Below are 23,264 nucleotides of genomic sequence, written 5' to 3' on the forward strand. Positions count from 1 at the left end.
AGATGATTTGGATTGCACTATCAAAACAATGGAGAACTAATAGAAAGAAAACACACATACAAAACCCCACATCAGCTCTGTCCAGAATTCTTAATAGAACACTTATGTCTTGACTAGATGGCACAGTTCAGAGCTCTGACTGCACAAACATGGTCAGAGAGCATGGGGTCCAAGATAGATGAGAGATGCAGCCACACAGCATGCATAGAAGTACTGGACCTCGCACAAAAGGCAAGTTGTTTGTTTTAGAGCTGACAAAAACCTAGAAGATCTGTTATTTGAGGAGAACAGATCTCAAACTGAAGTGAGAGCAGAAAATATTTCAGAATAAATTAATGCAGTAGATAGTAAGAATCACAAGACCACCTTCCCTTTTCAATAAAGAAACGCAGTGGAAGTATTGCACTATCATTTGCAGTGCATAATTTGGAGACTGTTCAAAGGTTTAAAAAAATATTCAAGAACTGCAAAAAATGCTTTTAAGAGTGAGAGAGACACTTTAAGGCTTCAATTACTTTAACCTATCATAGAAAAGACTGAGAGGAGAAATGATTACACTGTATAATTATCTCCATGAGGGAAAAATACTATTATAGATATTAAGTAGCTTTTCAAACCGGCATTGAAAAGTGCAACAAGAACTAAAGGCTGAAAGCTAAAGCCTGACATATTCACATTATTAAACAGGCAGAATATTTTGATGGGGAGGGTAGTTTACCTCTGAAACATGGTAGTAGAGGAAGCAGGAGATTATCTATCTCTCATAGTCTTCAAATTAACTGTCCTACACTAAAACATGAAGGAATTGAAGCTTCTTAATGAAGCAGTTCTAAAGCAAATGTTAACAGGTACAAAACAGGCTTCATCTTGTAATCTCATTCTGGGAAATGACCAGACTATTTCAGGTGAAAATCAAACATACACAAACACAGAATCAGCTCAAACGAGGCTCCTTAAAGGGGAAATTTTGCAAGGCTGTAGACAAATTAAATTAAGTCTTAATTATAAGAAGTAGACCCAGCTCATTCCTTTCAAACAACCCTTGGTTTTTACTGGTCTTCTGTACAGAAGGTCAAGCAGAAACAATTTCCATAGCCCAGAGTACTAAGGAAAATTATTGACAGCATCTAGTCATCGCTAAAGTGATCTCCTTCAAACATATACAAAATCATTGTAGCTTCATACCATATTTCTATGTATTTTGAAGAGTCTTGATTAAATTTTCAAATAAAAGTGAGATTCTAGATTCAGAAAAAAAAGACATTATTCTTCATAAGGACACAAAACTTTTCAAAATGCAAGGTAACATTAGGACAATTATCTAGTGTGCTATTTAAAACAGAAACAATCCGAAATATAATGCAATTACAGGGACCAAGAGGGTATTTTTAATAGTGAAAATACAGCAGGTTTTGAGAGCTTGCAAGTTTTTTTAAACTTTTTCTCCATTTTTTTTCATCAGTGTAGTACTAGGGGTAAAGAGCACTGTAGCCTTCAACTGTAAAATACACATAGCTCTGCACCAAAGCCAGACATACCCACATGCATATAGTGATGTGCACTCATACAAATGGCTCAGATGCAAGTAACAGAGTTTGGCTTCATGTTTGCAAATTACATTTTTTCTTTCCCTCCCTCCCCTAAAATTCAACTGTTGTAATGTAAGCCTTATTAGATTTTCTACTTATTATTAACCTGGAGGCCCTCCAGCCTCCTCCCTACTCTCTTTCTTATTCGTTTTTAAACTTCTGACCCAATGCAATCTGCCTGCAGGGGCAAATACAGTTATCTCCTTCTAAATTAAAATTGTAACTCATTTGGTACAGTTTACACAAGGCCTCAGCTTTGACACATGCAATTACTATGAACATAGGAGGAACATGATTGCTGAGAGCCACCAGAAATAGAGTTTAATCAGAAAACATGGAGTTGTTCCAAGAGATTTATAATTTCACCACTTGCTATTCTTTCATGTTCCTGAGTGTTCAGATAATTAGATACACTGTTTTTTTGCTTCCCAAGAGGCCAGGGAAAGCAAAATTTGTACTTTTACATTAACAAGATGAAATTATATTACATATAATCTATAACATTTTTGTGGAGATGACAAATTCATACAACATTAATTTTAGTACTTACAAAATGTTACGAATAATTTGTTCTGTAGTATCGGAATGTATCGCATAGTGTAGACTTATGTGAATTAATTACCTATTCAGATGGATTGCCCAGTCTGGCAGCTTTTACTCACATAAGAACACCTAGATAGCCTACCTTAAAAGGCAGCTTTTTAATATTGGTCTTTAAAAAAGTAAGGTTCTCATTTTGTGCCCCTATTAGAGAATGAGCCTTGGTGTAGTGGATCAGACTGTGGAGCTTAAGAAAACTGAGATGTTACAAAGCCAGATTCATAGTCCAGCCTTATCTCTGTGCCTTAAGCTCATCTCTGAAAAAGGAATTTTAAGGGTATTTGATGAATTTCGGTGAAACGTAGAGTTGAATCAACCAAGAGACATCACTCACTGTAATTAGAAAGGAAGATACAAACTTCAACTATATGCTGCCTTGCATGATAGCATTACATTCTTCTGAGGATAAGGTTATTTACAAATGAAAGCATCTGAACAGTAAATATAAATGAATAGACATATGCAACATTGCAGGGTTTTGTAGTCTTTTTACTGGGGTCTAAATGCATTCATTTGAATTATACTTTAATATCAAGTTTCCCAGGCTGATGGATGAGCCCCTGGGAGGACTGTGGGTCAAATAAGGAGTAAGGTTACAGAAAAGGGTTTCACAAAATACTTTGCGCAAAGAAAATGCATGGCTGATGATGTGCTCTGTAGTACAAATGTGATCCTAGAGCTCTGGCTGGTTTGTCAAGAGGCCACCTGCTTTCTATTCCTCCTTTTATGTTAGCCATTAATTTTGCTGCCACAGGCACAATTCATACTTACAAGACTGCAGACTCAGACAGGAGCAGCTGCTGTTTCAAATGGCACTACTCCATTCCCAAGACAGCCAACTCAGCTGCAACAACATCAGTGATCTGGATACACCAAATTCACCAAAAGATAGACTTTCCCTGCTCTTTTCTGCTGTGTACATAACAGCAAAGCAAATCCACAAGGCTGGAAGGAAACAATTTTCAAGTAAGACAAAATTATGGAAAGAATCTGGAACAGCAACAAAGAGAAATAAGCAGAAAAAAAAGGGGGGGGGGAACCTGCATAAATATTGATGCTGAGGTTGCCAAACTGTCTCAAGCAAACTGCTTGGTCTATAAGCTTTTCTGGGTTAATAGAAACCTAATTTAGGCAACAGTAGTAGTTACCAAATTTATAAAGAGATGGAAAAATAGCAACATGCAGTACCATCATGTTTGTCTAAGTCTGGCATGGCTGAGTCCAGCTGCAAAGGCAGATTTATTTTATCTGGCCCCAGGAATATGATGCTCTGAGCCATTGTCATGCACTGCCCTTCTGGCAGCCTATGCCTAGCCATGTCCCTGGGACTCCACGCTCAGAAGATTCTGAGGTAGGAAGGCAAAGCACCTGTGGAGCCATCTATGACTAAGGGAGTTTATGAGGTGAGCCCACATGGCCAACCTGTGTTTTTGCTGTTTGAGGTTTTTTCTTCCCCAAACCCATTTGGTTCCCTCTCAGCCATTCTGGGAAAATCCAGTCCAAGGATCCCTGTGCCACATTTCCAGAACTGGAAATGCAGGTAGTACAGTTCAAAGCAGCCTGCTGCTATTACAGGCATAGCTCTTGAACTGCACTGATGCTGGTACAAGGATACAAGCAGACAACAGCCTATGGCCAGAAGGAGGGTCAGAGAAGAGGTAGGGGAGAGAAGAGGACCACAGCATCCCTGAGCAGTCTGCCTTATGTTGCAGTGGAAACACTGCTTGAATCAGTTGACATTTCATTGTGCCCCATGCACCAGGGAATGCTGAAGCTTGGGAGCATTGCTCTAGTAACACACAGAGACAGCAAGGGCTCACAGCGAGTGATTTTGCAATATTCTGGATGGAGAAGAGACTGACTGTTCCCTGTCTCATCCAGGACAGGCAGAAAAAGCCATCAGATTAATTTAGTAGCAGCCACGTTGAAAACAAACAAAAGGAAGTGCCTCATCACACAGCAGATGAGAAACTGAGAGCAGAGAAACTCTTCGCCCAGGAGCCCGTGGCTGCAAGAAGTCTGGTACAGCTCAAATGGAGGTTGCAGGAGCGCCTAAAAGATCCTGAGTGCTGTAAGAAAGACCACAGCAGACTCAAGATATACCCTCATCAGTGAAAGTCTTAAAAGGGAAGAATTTTACAAATTTGCATTTATTGTTCCAAAGACATCTGTCCTTGGACGCTGTTGAAGATAGGATAATGGATTAGTTGGCCCATGATCTAAGTTGTACCAGTCCAGCCACTCCTCTCCCTTTAGGCTGATAAATCCTACCAGCTTCCAGTGAGCAGCAGCTGGGAGATTTCCAGGGCTGCAGCTAAACTGCTGTGCTCAACAACCACAGTAGGCTTATCTTCCAAAAATATGCTTAATCCTGCTTCTTTTAACCTATTCCTGGACTCACAACATCTTGCAACAATGAATTCTAAACTTGGATTATAAATTGTTTTTAAGGGCACTTCTCCTTTGTTATTTTAAATATGTCACTTGGCACTTCATTGAAAGTGCTCAACTAGACACATTGTGAGAAAAATAGTAAAAACGTGATCTTTATAATATTGTTTCTCACACATTCATGCAGCTTTTTTCTAGCCTGAAGCAGTTCATTTATTTATTTATGTTTACTTCTAACTCAGCACAAAATTATTCTTTCAAATGTTAGAAAATACATATCTTAGGAGGCAGCTTTGAGAGTTTAATGTCAAACTCTACTACAGATGAAACATAGGCATGTAAAGGATAAACATTTCTACAAACTATTTTCAGTTCCTATTATGGTCTTCTGTTGTGCTGATTTTTTAATTGAATACAGTTTCTACATTGGTATCAGACTCTCCTGCACACCTTTGTCCTCAGACACATAAATTGAGCATAAGGGAGTTTATTAGGACACTGAGTACTGTTATATGAACGTAAAAATGCCAAATGTTAAGTACAGCAGTGGGAAACCCACCATACTTGAGAAGAAAGGACAGTGTAAAGGGATATGCTGTATTTTTACGATGGCAATGAAGATTGTTAGTAACAGTGGCTAGATAGGAAAGAGGATAGAATAAAAACATTTTTGTAATTCATTTGATATGTGATGCTAGACTCCTGTGTTTGTAAACAGAGATAAAAGCAAACGCATACACTTCCAGCGTAAAGACAAAATCTCTGTTGCCCTCTAGAAACGGTTTGAATTATTTGCTGGACCAGCATAGGCTTCCACTAGATGGTGCTCCCAGCTTTAGAAAAGCCATTAACGGATTAACCCACAGCAATTCAAGGGGAGGAACGAATGGTAGGCTTGTGAACGAATAAATGTGAAAAGGCTTCTGGCAGATCTCAATCCACCTTCCTAATTTTGCTCTTTCCTCACGTCTCCTAAGAACTCACATGCATTTGACAGGCGAACACAAAAAAACCCAAACATTTTCCTAAATAATGCTACACCCACACAGTTTTCGTATTCCACTGGCAGACACTGTAGTGCAGGTTGAACCCCTTCAGAAAGGCACTAATTTTTTTGACTTCTCGGGTAACACCTGCTGATACCTTCCCCTGTACTCTCCTACCTCTGAGTAGCAGAGGAGCTTTTTCATCAGTTCATTCTGGGTGAGCAAGATGTGTAAGTAGAAAGGGACAGACAGAGCCGCTAGAAGGTTGAGCTGCAGATGTCCCTTTCGTGAAACTCTGTGATGGAGGCAGGCTACCTTGCCCTGCCACGTCAAGCCTAGACTCTGTGCTACAGATTGCATGCCTGTGTTCCTCGTAATACAATGTCTTTAAAGGGAAGCATCATAAATATTGAGTGCTCAGAACATTGACCAAAATAAAAATAGTTACACTGCCTCTCCCACGTTTATGACCCCCATTACTGACTATCTCCTCCTGTGCCTTTTTCCTCTGCCCCATGCCCCAGTGCTACGTTATAGAGCACCTAGTAGACAAACGGACAGGTGGTACCAGTGGTCAGAGTGGTCCTCATGTCCCTCACAGCAGTACTCAGGCTGCATTCTCCTGTCTGTCCCACAGAACAGAAAAGGCATTGAAGCCGCTGTTAAGGAGTTACAGAAACTCCGCTTTAAGGAGTTTCTAAATGCAGATGCAGAATGCAGATCCTTCTTTCATTGGTGCAGGATGACCCCGCCTCAACTGTAATGGTAGTAGGTAAGAACTGTCGTGATTTAGCTCTCTGACTGGGCTACCTATATGTAAGCTCTCTGCCTGGAAAACACACAGGAACAAGCAGATACACCGAAAAACATCAAGAATTTTGAAACTTACAGAACTTGGTGCAAGAAAAAAATCAAATTCTGTACATTTTACCAACAGATTTGTGTGTGTAAAAAAATTCACCCTCTAAAGAAAAGAGCTTAAAACCAAAAGCTGCACACTTCATGACTTCTGATTAAATGTGGTGGAATATAAAGACTAGCAAAAAAACCAAAACAAAACAAAACCAATAAAATAAATGCTCATTGTACAATTTACCAGTACCCCTTTACAGCAAAATACAATTAATTTCCTCTTTGGGTTCTTTTCTATGAGGAAAGATCACTAAGCAGTAGTTCTGAGTGAAGAAGAGCAACGTGCCAGTGTACCAGAGGTTTTGAGGCATTCACAGAAGAACACAAGACATTCTGGATTAATTGACCTGTAGCTTTTGCAGAGGGATATATAGCTACAGGTTTTGTATGTGGTCTGTAGCAACAAATCACTTGCATGTACTCACTTCCTATATGGTAAATGATACAAGACCAAGTACTGGAAGTATGGTGTATGCACCTGTGTGCATGAATACATACGAATTACTATTATATATTATATTTTAATAAACATGATGCAGCAACAAAACTTCTGCTGAACTGGGAGGCTACCAAGCTATATTTCTTCCAAGTTGGAGAATAAGTTCATGGCTAGTAATTTGACATTCCTCATAAGGGTGTTCCTCACACACTGGATTCTGGCATGGATCATTTTTGGAAAAGCAGTATAGAAGATTCTGCTCATCATATCAGACATTAGAAGGCAGTGAGTTGATGGCATGAAAGAAGAAGTCATGGGAATAAAACTTTCCCAAGTTTTCTGAAGAATTCCAAAGAACAGTTAAAATAGAGGAGAAAAAGAATGCTCCATAGCACCAGTTCATCTGAAGAAAAAGCTGTCTTCTGAGAAACCACCTTTTAAGTCATTGTCATTCCCTGACTTCACAAGCACTTCCTGTTATGACAACATCCTCACTGATGCTCCAGATATGGAACTTGAGATTTTTAGGGCAGTTGGGCCCTGAGATGTATTTCAACTTGGCTGCCTGTCACACTTTGTTTTTTCTCTGATGCTGTGATCATTGCCCAAGTCCCTGGCTGCTCATAGATATTCTGTGCAGTTCATCAGTGTAACTTCCTAGCCAAAAAGGTAAAGTCCACCACTTCCAGAACAATGGCCATTCATGCAGAACAACACATGACCACCTAAACTGATCTCTATAACTTCTGCCCCAAATCCCAGACAGCAAGGTTTGCATTTATTTAGATTTCTATTAAGAAAGACATCAAATATCTACTAAAAACACGTAGTGGGAGAGATGTAAACATCTGAAAGGAAGCCTTTGAATGTCCAATTATTTCCTTTTCACCAGCTTTTCCCCAAATCTCCTCTTCTCTAATTTAATTTGAATCTGGATGCTTTTAGCTTCTACTTGCAGTCACTGAATCTTATTTTGATATTGTTTTCTGCAGGGTTAGAGTCATCTACTGCTACAAATCTCCTTAAGTGTATGTAATTATGAATCCTACTGAGTACATCAGACTCCAAATTTCTCACTAGCTGTATTTTATTTTTTTTCCAGACCACAGAATATTCATTTGTTTTTTGGCTGAAACCTCACTTAAAGGCTAGTGCCATTTATGAAGGGAGGATGCAATACTCTGGTAACAATCTCACTAATGCTGCTGCAAAGGACTGCACGGGCAAACACACTCTTGATTCAAACAGGAGAGCCATGTAATTGAATGCTTATGACATGAGTGGGAGCCTGAATGTTGTGTTGGGAGGATCAGCTGATTCTGGGCTGATGATCCCTTCGCCCTCTTAATAAATTCATCATCTATGAATGCCATTTAATTTCTCTCTGGCTTACTGGGATGTGAGCCAGAGAACTACAGCACATGAATTAAAGGATACAGGTAGGGCTGCTCTACTGAAGGGCTACAACCACCACATAGGCATGCATCTACCACTGCATGCTGGGTACAGCATGCCGGGTACTGCATGCGAGTACCTCTGTATTGCTAGCAATGCACAGGGGCAATAATCTTCCCTGCTCCTTAAGCAAATCCTCTGCTGACTGACCAGTGGTTACTGGTGGTTGTGGGCAGAGTCATGTGAAGTCACACAGATGGGCTTAAACCTCATGGAAGACGTTTTGTTTAACAGGGGCTGTTCAGTGGACCATCATTATGACTATTCTCTGCCACTGTGTAGCTTTCCTAAGATCTATACATCCTTGTCAAAGCTTTGGGAAAACAATCTGATCCAGCCAGCAGCAGCACACTATAAATGAAGCAAAAGATTATTACTACTTCAGGGGGTTTAAAACTTTCACATTAAATTAATCCATTCAGTTTTGCCATCCCTACTGTTTATCATCATGGCTCACTGTTATATTTCCACTTAAATGTTACTAACACAAAACGTTTTAGAGAAAGAATTGTCTTTTTATTGGCAAGATAACCTTGAATTTAAGAAAATCCGTAGAAAACTTATGTACAATCCATCATATTAACTAATAACTCCATTCTCCAACACCTAGAAATCATTCATAGCATGAAGAACAGCTAAATGATACTCAGCTTGTGTAAGAGGCTATCTAAATTTAACTCTTGTATCATGTTAATGAGAGATAAAATGCCCTGCATCCACAAACAGATGGTGTTAGCCCACATTAATAAACTCACTGGAGAACTTAATATGCTTAGATTTAGATGGGTTATTCCACTGGATGACGCAGTCAATGACGCATCCTGAAGTAACGTATCTGTATTTGGCAGTTCTTTATTGTCTTATTCAGTTCTACTGGCTATGCCGTCTGCTCTGCCTGCGTCCTGTCCTGCCTCTGGGTCATCCTGACTGGCAGATACACAGGTGCAGTCATTTGCAGTTCTTATCTGTGGAAGCCAAATGCAATTGGAATGAAGCACCCAGAGTAGTACAGCCATATTTTGTATTTTCACATGATCCCTGGATTTACTGCCCCCAGGGAAGACCTGTGCATACATCTGTACTTGGAGAGCAGTCACTGTATCCCTGCTATCCCTACCAACACACACACACATACTCCATAGCCCTCTTCCCCCAGCAGAGTGGGGAGAGGTATACAGGTAAGAAGGACATGGATGCCTCTTTCTGCCTTGCCATGTCTCATTTGAGGGCTACAGCTGCCAGGGAGCTGCCATGGGCAGGGGCATGAGCTGGGCATAAAGCCACTGGCACCACTGTGAGTCCCATATGGTCTGTTTTTCACTGCAGGCTGTGATTCTGCTTCCCCATAATCTTCCTCCTAAGGCAACAGATTGAATCTGGACATTCTTGCCCAGGGATCTTTTGGCAGCTCCTCCTATTTGCACTTCCAAAAGCATAAAATATTTGTATGTTATGTTTTGTGTATTTAACCAGTGCTACTAGCTTATAGTAAACAAATATTTAAAACTTATTAAATAGTAGACTTTACTACTTTAGAAAAAGTAACTCAAGCATTTCACGCAATTGGAGAATGGTCCTGGATGTAATTGAATCATGATATTAATTTCACAAAGGCTGCTTCTGGTGATTTTATTTATATGAACTTGATCCACCTTACCAGCAATCTTTGTGATTATTTTGTTATAAATAACACACAATGCTTCCTAAAATAAAACGTTTGGATATTGCTTTACTTATCTTCCGAATAATGTTAACTTAGTGCTCTTTAAATAAAGGTTGCTTAATACTGTAAATATGCACAGTAACTTATAAATGAGAAATCATAGGAAGTGGGTGGAAGAGAACATGTGCAAACTGAAACCTCAAATGTGTTGGAATTCAAAAGGTATTTTCATTAGATACTGTAACATTTGCACAAAGATGCAAGTGTGGATTCTGCACAAAACTTAAGATGTTCTTATCTACTTTATATAATGTGATCTGGAAGATAGAAAATGTTGTCTCAGTAGTTAGCATTACGACTTGCAGAAATTACCATGACAGTCATATGGAGCTTTAGCTGCTGCATACCTGGGGACAGGCTTTAAATATGGGCAGAGAAAATTTGCTGCTTTTGAGGGTAAGTATATCTGTAGAATTTGATGGGCTTGCATATTCTACTTTCAAACCACAGATGTACATGAAAAATCACAGAAAAGAATTAAAGGATTTCATTCCCTATCTTTCAATATTATATTATGACAGACAGAGACTCTTTCATTTCCTTAGGATCACTCTTTTCTGTTGGGACTACAAACATAGTGTTTTTAGCTAAGACATTCAAAGAACAGGAAGAAGGTGTATGAAGATGAAAAAGAAATGAACACACATATGGGGGGCTACAAGCATAGTAAATCACAAAAAAAATTTGCTACTTTAATTTGTACCTAGTGTTTATTTGTTCTCTATGTTCACCTTCATGTATCTTGTGTGTGGCCATTTACAAGGATGTGGTTTTTCAACAAAGAGCTGAGAGGAGTTCAGTCTAGGTCTGAACCATCTCTAAGAACCAACACATTTAAAGGTCAATGAGATATTACCAGAAGTACTATGGCCTCCTTCTCCTGGGTTTCAGTCTAAGAACAGTAAGGGAAAAATAAAATCCACAAGGTTAATGGGGATACTCTTGATCGAAGGATCAAGTATGAGTCAGATCTCAGATCCCAGAGCAATTTGTTCCACAGTCTTGGCTCAGCCTTTGAAAAAGATGAGCAAGGCTCCACTTGCTCAAAATTTCTTTTCATCAACTGGGGAAGGATGGAATAAGCATGCACAGCTCCTGAGGGAGAATTCTCTCACCTTCATAATGATGAATATTTCCAGTGGTGTGCAGGGGCAGGGTTTGTACAGCAAGTGCAGACTGCTCAACACCCAGCAAAAACTCAGTCACACCAAACACATGTGCCTTCTCCAAGTCCAGTACTGAGAGGCCATCATCAGGTGGGAACTGGCAAGTTTGCTTGCAATTGCTAAAGACAAGGTTATGCGCAAATTATATCCTGAGGTGAAAAGTACATATTAACAATTATTTCTTGAACACCCTGAATTCTATTTCCTTGTTTACTACAAATTCCTGAATGAGGGAGGTCTCGTTTTTTTTTCTGTCACAAAGGCCTCTTACTTTTTCAGGCTAACACATCAAAGGTAATACAGCACAACCATAACAAGAAACTGCTGTTCTTCCCACAGACCAGCCACTAAGTCCAGCCATTCCTTTCCTGATGCAAGGAAGTCAGATGGATTCTGCATTTCCTCACGAATCAAAAGAAAAATGTGAGCACATTTTCATTGCTAAATCTGTACTACAGCTAATAATTTAACATGAACTTATTTTATTCTTTTATCTTCACAGATTAATTTTTTTTTCCAAATATTTTTAAAACCTTTCCCGGTTTAAACACTGAAGAGACTTGCAATGGGAGTGATAAGGGAGAAAGTAAGAAATTAAAAAGAAAAACCCAACCCCACAAAAAAACCCTACGGAATATGTGAAATCAACTGCAGAAAAGTTGTTTAAAGGGTGGAGATGAACCTGAATTGGTCTTGAAGAGGTATCAGCTGATTCTGCCAAATGGCCATCAAGATCAAGGACCATCATAAAAATCAAAGCAAGGACTTTTCTTAGGCAACAGCTTTTTTTTTTTTTTTTTTTTTTAATAAAGTTCAGTGCTGTGGTCAACATATTTACTTTTTACAAATGTTTCTTTGATTTACAGAAAACCACTTCAGTTTAGCTGTTAAATATTGAATACTCTGTTTCCTACTTCAAGGTTCACAGAAGCATATTTCATAATTAACACTTGTATGCTTTTTATACATGAGTCCTCTTATTTGTACAGCTCCTATAAATCATACCAACGAATGACAGAAAGGACCAATTAGAGCTTTTGCACACCAGGGTAGAATGGCACTTACATGTTTGTGTAGCCTCATTTTAATGGTTTCAGGTTCCACAGTTTCCCTGAGGAGATTATTTGAGAGCTTACTGCAATTTATTCTCATGATAGGCAGCTTCAACATTTCCTTTTCGAATTGTATCATAATACACTTACATCCAACATAATGTATAACACGTTTTCTCCTCTCATGGAGCAAGGTAGATTCCATAAATCCTGCAAGAAATTCATCACCTCTCCTTATGTCCTTGTAAATCCTTATTAGATGAGCTATGTAGCATATGCCAACCTTGCCAGCAACATCACAGGGCTCTTTTGTGCTTTGCACAAAAAAGTAGCAGTCAAACCACAATACTATAGATGTACTTACCCAAGTACATCTTAATTCAAACTAACCCAAAAAAGGAAGACAACATATTTTAAAATTATTAAGCTATATAAGAATAAAATACCACCCTTTATTTATGCATGCTTGCAGAGTCTTACCCCCACTTTCTCAGGGTCATATAACATTCCAGGAGCAAGTTTCGTCATGTGTCCCTGAAAGGATCCAAATAAACTCTCCAGTTCACTGCACAGAAAGCAGTAGCATCCTGTACATGTGGCTTATTCTGCCCTGCCATGTGGGCTGGCCCCTTCACCCCTCTGTTTATCACATGCCAAACCGGTTTGTTTGCAGATTCCCAGCCTGCCTCTCCCATTCAAGCTCTGCCACAGGATTGCCCCTGTTCCAGGGCTCATGCTCAGCTCCTGCCTTCCCTGATGAATTTTCTTTCACAAGAAACAGGGCTTAGTTCCATCTTCTTACACTTGCAGATTAAAGGGACTGCAGAGGTGGGGAAACACATTTCTGCAAATGGCTGTGCATTTTAAGTGACCTATCTTGAGTTACACAGATCACAGCAGAATTTTAAAGAAAACAAATAAGAAGCAAAACCCAGGGAAGCACCTCTTAAGCTTCAAATAGCTCATGGACTCTAAAACAACCTAGAAGATGGCCACCAAATTACAAATAATGGAACTTTATTCCTACCCAACAAATGAGTCCTTTAAAACTACAGAGTCTCCTGGAATCTCTTTCAGTTGGTACGCATGTGGTAATTAGAAACTAAGGAACCCATGATAAAAGTAATAAAAAGTTAGAATACTGCCTATACACTCAATAATAGAGAACAGCTACCCTAACAGTGAAGGTATAAGAGCTAAAGGAGCAGGCAGGTGTCTAATGCTCCACTTGATTTTACAACTGTGGAAGATGCTACAAATACCAAAAACTCTTATGCGGCTAATAACAATAATATTAGATCATTTTTGGAAGCTGGCTTTAGAAAACTTAACAACTGCCAGAACTGAAGAACCCTGCTTGCATCCTACAGCTGAACATCTTCAATACACTCATCACACTTCATGTCCTACCCCTACCAGTCAGGGAATGAGTGTGTGTGCTGGAGCCCTCCCATGGGAGAGATTCATGAGAGAGCAGATCCCTGTGGGGAGCTCCAGTGAACTCCTCCCTGGCTACGTGGCATGCGGGCCCTGTTGGAGGGAGTCTCTGCTTCATTCTTCAAGTAATCTGTCGTTTATTATTATTGAAATCAGCCTCATATGGCTTGAAGTCACTGGAGAGGGAGAAAATGAGAGAGCAGACAAATCATCTGGAATGCAGCTAAAATGCTTTAGAGGGTCTAAGGTTAAAAGGGATCACTGGATCACATACTCTGACTGTGGGCCAGTAAGTCTTATCACTAGTCCCAGACTGAACCAAGGAGCTTGTTTATTCATTAAACCATCATTTATCATTTGCAGTAAGTTTTCTCAGCTCCCGACCACTGATTCTTCCTCTACAAATTTCCTGCCATTTTAAAAAATTTTGGCATGTGGTACTTTTTCTTCTGGAAGGGATTTGAACACTGCAGTAAAGCCATCTCTTGCAGATCTTTTTCGACAAATTAAATTGATGTAGCTTTTTAATGTATTGCTGTAAGAAGTTTGCTCCAGTATTGTCCAGTACCACCTGATCTTTAATGTCTGAGCTACACACTTTATTCTAGTACCACTCGCATTAACATACACAGTAACTGATTTCCTGTACAACAATAGTAAGTAGTGAGCCCAACAGTCACCCTGGACACAATGCACTGGGACTTTATTTGTAATAGTTTGCTTGAAACTGTTTTTAGACTGTATTTTCCAAAACATAAGCTCTCATTCTGAAGGTACAGCTTGTATTCTTGGAAATACATATACATCTGGCTGCAAAAGCTTGTGTGAAAGTGTTAATATCACTGAGCTGTCCAGATGACACTGCAGTTGCTCTCACAGTAGTTTACCAAGTTACCATTTCGCACACCCATGGATTTTATTAGCAACAAGTTTATTTTGAATCTTTGGTTAAAATCTTTAAAGTTGCTGAGCCTGCAAAACCTTGTAACCTCCAATATGATGACAATCCACCTCTGAAATTTTTCTGGTTTTTCAAGTCAGAAACCATGTATCTGTTCAACACATTCAGTGTTTAATAGCATTAGCTATTAGAAGGATATATGGACTCAGAGACCATTTTACATTTTTAAGCTTAATGATTAGCAACTGTAGTAATGATTTTTTTGCAGTTAATCAATTTACCTTTGAATGTCACTGAACAAGACTATCAGACCTGTTTTATAAGACCTGTGAGATGATTAAGGATACGTCACATATTTATCAAATGGCTTGCGTGTCTTTTCCACTGTTTTGCTTGTGGTTGATGTTAAACAGTCAAGAACTGTATAGGTCATTCTGCTTGATCTTTTGACAGCAGGTAGAGCACAAGCTCTCTTTTATTTCTCAATAAAGATTTATTAAACCCCACGCTTAGCTACTTCCTTCGCCAACTCTGCCAAGATCCCAGGGTGCAAATTAGCTAGACTCTCCACTACAAACCACCTATGAGTGCTTGGAGACTCCCCACAGACCCTACAAACAAGAGGCAATGCGAGTACACCTTGCTTCATCCAGGTGCAGAACAGATCTTCATTCAGTATTATCGATTGCCGTGTCGTTACTGCTCCAGCATCTAACACCCACCTGCACCTCAGTCAGACTCCCCTCAACGCTTTTTACTTCTCTTTGGCATTCTGCAAGCTCCCCTCAGCTGCCCGACGCCCTGCAGTTGTATCTGACAGGGGTGCAGCCCCAGGCCGCTGGCTCCCCTTCAGCCGCCCTAACACGGGGCTCCCCTCGCAGCCACCCGCTAGTAGGGACCACGGTCCCCCCACGCCTCAGAGGGTACAGCGGGCGAGACCACCGTCCCAGCATGCCCTGGGTCGGAGGGCAGGTGGGTGGCTGCGCGCACACACACACACACTCACAATACCCCACTACTCCTCCACCAACCCGACGCAGAAACCGCGGCCCAACCGAGCCGCTGTAGCCGGCGCGCAGCGCGCATGCGCGGAGCACCCAGGAGGGCGGGGGCCGGTGTCTAGTGGCGAGTGAGCTGGCTGCCGGTGCTCGCCTGCCGCCCTCCCTCCCTGCTGCCGCTACTCGGGGACTAGCGGTCGCTGTGCGGTGTCCGCTCCCACTCCCGTCTTGGGCCGCGCCGCCCCTAGTCCTGCCCCGCCATGAAGTTGAGCAGCCGCGGCCGGGGATGCTGCGTGGCCGGCAGCCGGGAGCGCGGGCCACCGCCGCGGAGCCCCTTCGTGCACCAGCTGCGCCTCAGCCCCCTGGATAAAGCCAAGGTAGGGGCGCGCAGGGCCTGCCCTTCCTCAGCCCCCTTCCTGCCGCCGCCGCCTTCCGCGCGTCCCCCGCGGCAGGCGGGGGCACCCATCCTGCCGCCGGCGCTTTGTGAGCCGCCGGGGCGGTGAGACCGGGGAAAACCGGGGCGTGTTTGTGTGCGTGCTTGCCCGCAAACCGGGCTTGTGAGGGCTGCGGCGGGCGGGAGCAGCGTGGTGCGGTGCCCGGGGCGGGCGGGGGCTAACGGTGGCCGTGGGGCGCGGGGGCTCCCGAGGCCGGCGTCCGCCGCTCTCAGGGCGTGCTTTCAACTTGTGCACTGCCGCCTGCTTTAAACAATTAAAAATAAACCACATTTTTCTTTTTTTTATACGGTTTTGTGTCGTGTTTTGTTGATTTTCTGGGGTTTGTTGCTGCTGGTTTTGCTTTTTTTGGTGGTTTTTGTTTGTTGGGATGGGGTTGTTTGGATGTTTTTTACTGTAATGGGGGTAGGGGAACAGCACTCTGGAGGCCTTCTTTTCCCAGCGTCAAGTTAAGGTATGCTTGGGTCTTGGCATCCGAAGTTTGGCCCCTGGGTAAATGATCCCTGCAGCGTAATTCACCCATTGTACAGGTACCTGTAAGCCGACGGGAATTGGTATTAAAATGTAAATTTGCAGTTGTGTGGCTTCTTGTTTGTTAGTTTTTTTTTTTTTCACCAAGTCTCTGCCTCAGTTGCCTCGTGTGATGAGCAGTAAGTGGCTGGATATTCAGAGTGCTTGGCCCTTGTCTTAGGCTGTCGGTAAGATCTGGGTCACTTGCTGGATGAAGAAATGCTGTCAGAGGCTCACCTAATAAGCGTTGGCCATTTCTATTACTTTAATCACTGTAACTCTTCAGTTCCTTAAAGCTGTTGTTTTTGGGGCCTAACAGCGTACATGGAAATTAAGATCCACTAATATTGACCCTCTCCAATCAAAGGGCTTTAGATCCAACTTCAATTTAATCTGCGTTCTGAGTGGAGTTGATTGTTACATTGTGCTGTTGCTGTCCAGAGACTTAACACAAGACATGTCTGGTCTGACATACAAAACATTGGAATGCGCCTCATGTTAAGTATCTGGCAGCCAAGGAATTCATAGTAGACTCCAGTGAAAAGGCTTTTACTTTTCTAAATCAGGTTTCCTGGTATGTGTTTAGTGGCTACTGATAAATTGTTCCTTGAATGGGAGAAGGGAGAAAAGGTTTGTGCCATTTGCCTTGTTCAGTTTATACCTAGAGCTTCCTCAATAAATCACATAGTTGTAATGATTTCTTTTCAGTGTAACCTTACTTTGTGCTTAAGTCATGCTTCTAAGTAATTAATGAGGTAGAAGTCTTACAGGGACCAGAGAGAAGCAAAGATACCATTCATATGGACTGGGATTGTATCTAATTGTAACAATAACTGTGCCTTATTTTGCAGTGTTAATTTATCTTTTAATGTAGCTTTCTACTTGCTTGTTTATAAGGAATCTTAAATATGCTGTTGAGAGTGCAGAGTGCTGGTTTCACAGTTTTTGCAGTGTTGAATCTCATAGGAGGTACTAGCATTGCTCATCTGTTTAGTCCTAACAGACCCTTTAGCTGCTTCACCAGCAAAGTGACTTTTGCCTTCTGTGTGGGCTGCCCTGCCTGTCTATATGAGACATGAGCTTTGCCACTGTATTTCAGGAATGCTATTTTCAATAAAAAACTGGAAGATGTGTTTAAAGTGTTGTAGTTTTTTTTTGCAGCATAGGGACTAAAGGAATAGCCCCACAAAAGAGTGTGGCTTCGTCTTGTTTTTTAGATGTGCTTATTGATGTGCAGTGGCACGGAGTTCTTCAACCCAGCCTCTCTTGCAGTCATATTTTTGCAGTTTCCTTTGAGGAAAAAGCACACAAGCTGACGTACAGAACTGTGATAGATTTTCTTCTGTTCCTTAATCATGCTCTCCTAACCTCTTCACTGATTAAAAGTTGTTCTTGACATAGAGGCTGTTGAAGAGCTGTGGAATGCTTCCACTTCTGAGAAATGCTGCTCTCCCAGAAAGGGAGACTTCTTGAATGGGAAGGCTGCTTTACAGTGAATCACAGCAGTGTGCCTTCTCTTCCATGCAGTCTTGGCCTTTTACTGAGGATTTCGTATGAAGTATTACAGCTGAACTCACTTCCTGTTCAGCTGTAGGCACATAGATGTCACAGGTTTTTCTGTCTCCCCTGTGAATCTAAGAGGGGTGAGTTCTGGGATTGCAAAGCTTATTGCAGAAGGTTAGAAACATGGGGTCTGGAAGTATGTGAAGAGGTTGGTGAGCACAGGGGAGTGGGATACAAGGCTGCTTTGTCTGTCAGTCCCATTATCTTCACTACCTTCTCATCTTTCCCTCATACTGCACTCTGCAATAGGGTAAGTTAGGTTTTCTACCCATTAATAGAATTCACAGTAAATGCATTTTAGTGCATTTTAGCCCAAGACTCTGGAATTGGGGGAAAAAAAATATGTAGAGGACAAAACAACTGCAAAGAAGAATAACAAAAATCCATTTGAGTGCCAAGGAATTCCCTGAGTCTCATGCTTCCTGTAGGTATAATGGCTATTTTACTCTGATCAGAGGGTGACAGTGGGGATCATTCTTGCAGCTACCTGTTTTATTTCAGTACTATAATAAAAATACTCTTTCTGAGTGCATTAGCCATGAATTTGGTTCATCCTCATTGTCTTCTGGGCACTTAGCACGTAAGTCAAAACTCTTGATTCTAGTTATCACTGAAGAACAGGCAGAAGCATTATTGGAGTTATCACAAAGTGTAGGTTTGTTTCCCTGCCACTTAAAAATACAATACCATTTTCCATTCTTCTAGTGTTTATGGCCCTTTTATTGCACCAATGTTGGTGTTCCTTTGGTGCCTTGGTGAGCTGATTTGTCTCATTAAACCAGCATATTATTGTGGTTTTCTGTATTCTGATTGTTTTCTTTTGCTGGGATTGCTTTTCTTCGCTGTAATAAGCTGTATTGGCTCCTTGCAAGCTTGGATAGTGCTTGAGCTGACTCAAGGGGAGGATTAGGGGAACAGTGAAAAGGACCATGCTCTTCAGCAGCAATGATCTGTTAGACTGGCTTAGTTGCACAAGAAACTTTCTACTCTGGTATTTATCTCCATGATTACGCCAATTGGGGAACTTGCAGAGTGGGAAAGTGGGAAATAACAGAATTGTTGAGGGATGAATTCCTAGCTCCTTCAGTGCTATCGTTGGTGAATTGAGGCTATAAGAGTGATAATAGTGAGGAATTGACAGTGTAGAGCAAGATGTAGTCTCTATCTGACATATTTAAAAGAAAAATCAAAATCTTTACCATGCTACATGTGCAGTTTGTTATTCTGTGTTCTTTGTTCAATATGTAACTATTAATTTGTAGTTAGTAATGGAAAATTTGTTGTGAATAAGCTGATTTTGATAATGTTTCTCACTGTATTACTAATTTCAAAGCTGCATTCTTTCAGTTTCTTTGTGCATAAGAGGTATGATACTGACTTCCAAGCCAAGAAATAGAGACATAAAGAAAGAGGAGACAAGGGTGCTCTGTGATTCTTTTGCTCAGTGCTTAGATATGTATGACCTGATATGCTGGAGAACTTAAAAAGGATTTAAGTTCATATTTTATACTTCAACTGTAAGTTCAAACTCAAATCTGAATGCAGAGTCTCTAAATGAGGAGAACATACAATACCTATTTAGTTTAAGTGACTTGCCTTACATCAGATTGAAGCCTTTCTGACAAGAGAGTGGAGTACAATTTCCCAGGGCAGCCTTCTGTTACAAGCTGTAAGACCATCCTCTCCCTTCCTGCTGTCTTCCTTGAGTTCTTCACAGCAAACACTGCCACTTCCGAAAACTAAGTAGGATCATGTAGACCAGCAAATGTTAAATGACCTGTAGTCAAACCCTGCTTGAGAAAATTGGTCCTCATAAGGTACAGCTCCAGATGGACCTTTAGGGTTTGTTTTAATGTATTCAAAATGTGGGTGTTTAGATACAAGTTATTACCAGATAGAATTTCTAATTTTAACAGAAAACATGTTTGCATGAATGTCCTAAATATGCAGAGATATAATCACAGAAATGCCTGGGCAAGGTCAGACCAAGAGTGTGTATCTTCTGCATTCTGATCTTGTACAGTGGTCAGTAGAGACAGGATCTTCTTTTTTGTCTGACAGTGTATGTAGGTGTTACAGCTTTCTTACATGGAAGGTGTCTAAATGTAGATGTAGACTGAACTGCATTTCAAATGCTAGTGTCTTTGTTGATTCCTAGCTTTCTAAAGGGGCCAAACATACTTGTTTCCTAAATTTCTTGTGTGGACAGGTACTTCATGACCACCTGCAAAAAAAGGCTGGTGTCACAGCCAGATGTTACACCTGTTCCACTGGAACTGCTTCTTGCTGTCCATTGCTACAACTGCTGTCTCTGGACACAGAAGACCAAGAGGCCTTTTCTGCACATTTATGCCATCTTTTCTGACCTTATGCGTGCAACTACTACTCCAGTTATGTGATGTGGCTCTAATGTGATCTTGATACAAGGAATTGTTACAAAGATGCAAAGGACTGAATGGCTCATCACCAGTCACTTGCCATTCAGCTCTGCCCTGGTATAGGAGACTTGAAGAAATGGAAGGGAGAGGATGTGAATGGCAGAGGACTGTGTCTTCACCTGCATTTTGTTTCCCTTTCTTCTTGACAGCTGGTCTTTCTCATTTTACAAACTTAGAAGGCAGCTGTTCTCCAGTTTGCAGAGGAATGCTTCCCTGTTTCCTGCAAGTCATGGTGGTCTTGTCTATGGATGCAGGCTGCACGAGTTGGTATGACTTCAGTGCTCATCTAATCACTGCACTTCAGGAAGTTGTACTGGTTAATCTTGGAAATTAGCCTATCTGAGAAAGAAATTCCTTTTTTTCAATTCTGCAAAATGGACAGTCCATCAAGGGACTGCTTTTGGGGAGTGAGGCCATGGTTGTTATGATGGTACCAGCTGGAACCATCACTGTAAAATCTAACATTGCAATGGGCTGATAGCTTAGGCTTTTCTCCTGCTGTTTGTTCCCTGCCTCTACCCTAGATCTACAGAGATGTGCAGCTACAGGTTGAATTGGTTATTGACATGTTTTGAGAAGTGAGAGGAAGCAGGAACTGATCAATGGAAAACTGAGCTGCATGATGACTAGATCTGCTTTAGGGAAAGAAGAATATGAATAATGCGTTCCACAGCAGCCTGGAGATGCATCAGATCAAGCACAACATGAGCCAGCACCTTATGCCTCATTACTCATCATTGCCCAGCCATTGTGGTGCTCAAAAGAGCTTTTCTGCCTCATCTGTTACAACTGTGCATATGCAGCATATTTCTTTTTGAGTTTATTCTTTATATGGTCCTATATGGACACTATGGTTCGTAGTGTCACCTTCATCTTCTGCTAGCCTCTGTTGTACAGCTTGAGGAACATCGGTGCTACCTCAATCAGCTTCAATTTTCAGTTCTGTCTCTCCCTTAGCCAGTCATCCAGAGCTGTACCCTCCTTCACTTTAAGAGATTTTTTTCCTTTCTTCCTGTCCCTTGAGTGAGAAACAGTGGACTCTGCTCCTGGAGCTGTTTTCTCGGCTAGGTGGATCGTTGCACACATAGTAGCTAAGTTGTGTTTTCTGGAGGACAGTTTGGAACAGCTCCAGACATATCAGGAAAGGCCCTGCTTCTGGAACAGTTCTTCAAGAGATGGTGGGAGAAGTTCCAACATTACATATTTTTCACTAGAGTTGAAGGCAGAGGGCTGACTGGCTGGGAAAGGACTCTGGGAGATAGAGCACTGTGAGGAGGTGTAAAGCAACTATGTTCACTATGGCTTCCCAGGGGAGGATAACTTCTTGAAGACCTCTGCTTTCCAGGGGGTTGTGCCTGTTAGACCTGTAGCTGAAACTCATAATATGTGTCTGGATGTTTGTTCAGAGGTATCTGCACTGTGCTCCCCACTGTGGTTCCCCACAGCTTCTGGTTCCAAGAACCTACTGCAGAGAAACAGGTGCCTGGAATCCTGGAAGAGTTTTCTAGGTTGGTTCCTGTATTGCTGTGTCAATGCACTCTTCTGAAGTAATGCACGTCACTGACTGGGAGTTGCTGTGATGGACCAACTTCTCTATAGTGCAGTAAGATTTATAACACACCCATGCTAAATATTTACTAAGTGTGAGGCTGCAGAAAGGGAAGAGCATGCAGATATATTCACTGACAAACAAAGGGTCTGAAGAGGCGTGGAAAGCTACGACTTCATGAGCTTTAAAGAGTGTGCTGTGTTTTAGCTATAATTAAGATTGGTGAATATAAAATTGTTAACATACACTACAATTATTTGTTTGGAATTGAAGCATATTCTGCTGGTTTTAACGTTTTTAAGTTAAGACTTCAGATCAGTTTCCAGGAGTCACTTATGAGATTCAGTCTAAGATCGTGTTACAATAATGCTTTTTTTTGTTTGTTTGTTTTAATTTATTTTTATATTGCAGATTGCCTTCATGACCCTGACTCTGTTTCCTATCCGACTCTTTTTTGCTGCTTTTATGATGTTGCTGGCCTGGCCTTTTGCATTCATTGCTTCAATGGGACCTGATGAGCAAGTGCTTGAACAGCCCCTCTCCTGGTGGCGAAAGTGAGTCACTGATACGGTGAAATACTGAGAGAATCATTATTTAGTTCAGTGGTTTGAAAAAGAGAACATTGGAAATACCTGACATCTGTCCTACAGACCTGCTTTTCTCTTTGGAAGAAAAATATAAGGATTACTATTTAAACACTCCTTGGATGGGAAACTAAAAATACCTCAACTGTCTGATATACCAGGAGATACAAGAATTACAGGGAGAAAAACTGATCACCACTGGCCTCTTTATTGAGGATGTAGTGCAAAGCATCATTGTGACACCCTTCAATTTCAATTATTCCTGTAATGTCAACTGCCTGCTATGAAGAGTGACACTACGGAATGTGCCCAGATTTCATATTTTAAATTGTTGTTTTAAACTGCTTCACCCCATTTATTGCTGCCCTGTGACAAATTGACAGAGCTTCTGTTGATTCTGAGGGCTTGCCCCATGCTTTGGTGCTTATTAATAAGTCTGTGCTCATTTTGATATTGGAAAGCTAATTAAGGTAGAATGTAAGCTAGTGTTCACCCATCCATGAAAACTGCTGTTTGAGG

At 41.2% G+C, this 23,264-nt stretch overlaps 1 protein-coding gene across 1 annotated transcript in view; it reads left to right on the forward strand.

Moving 5' to 3' along the window:
- The first annotated feature begins 15,776 nt into the window (after positions 1-15,776).
- The window catches only part of LPCAT1 (lysophosphatidylcholine acyltransferase 1), a 57,766-nt gene continuing 50,278 nt past the window's right edge, over positions 15,777-23,264 (forward strand). Inside the window, exons 1-2 of the mRNA XM_005153409.3 lie at positions 15,777-16,026; positions 22,573-22,715. Of these exons, the coding sequence (XP_005153466.1) occupies positions 15,910-16,026; positions 22,573-22,715 (260 nt within the window). The 5' untranslated portion in view covers positions 15,777-15,909. The remainder of the gene's footprint in view (positions 16,027-22,572; positions 22,716-23,264) is intronic.

This window comes from Melopsittacus undulatus, chromosome 1 (assembly GCF_012275295.1).
Source record: "Melopsittacus undulatus isolate bMelUnd1 chromosome 1, bMelUnd1.mat.Z, whole genome shotgun sequence".
Lineage (NCBI taxonomy): Eukaryota > Metazoa > Chordata > Aves > Psittaciformes > Psittaculidae > Melopsittacus > Melopsittacus undulatus.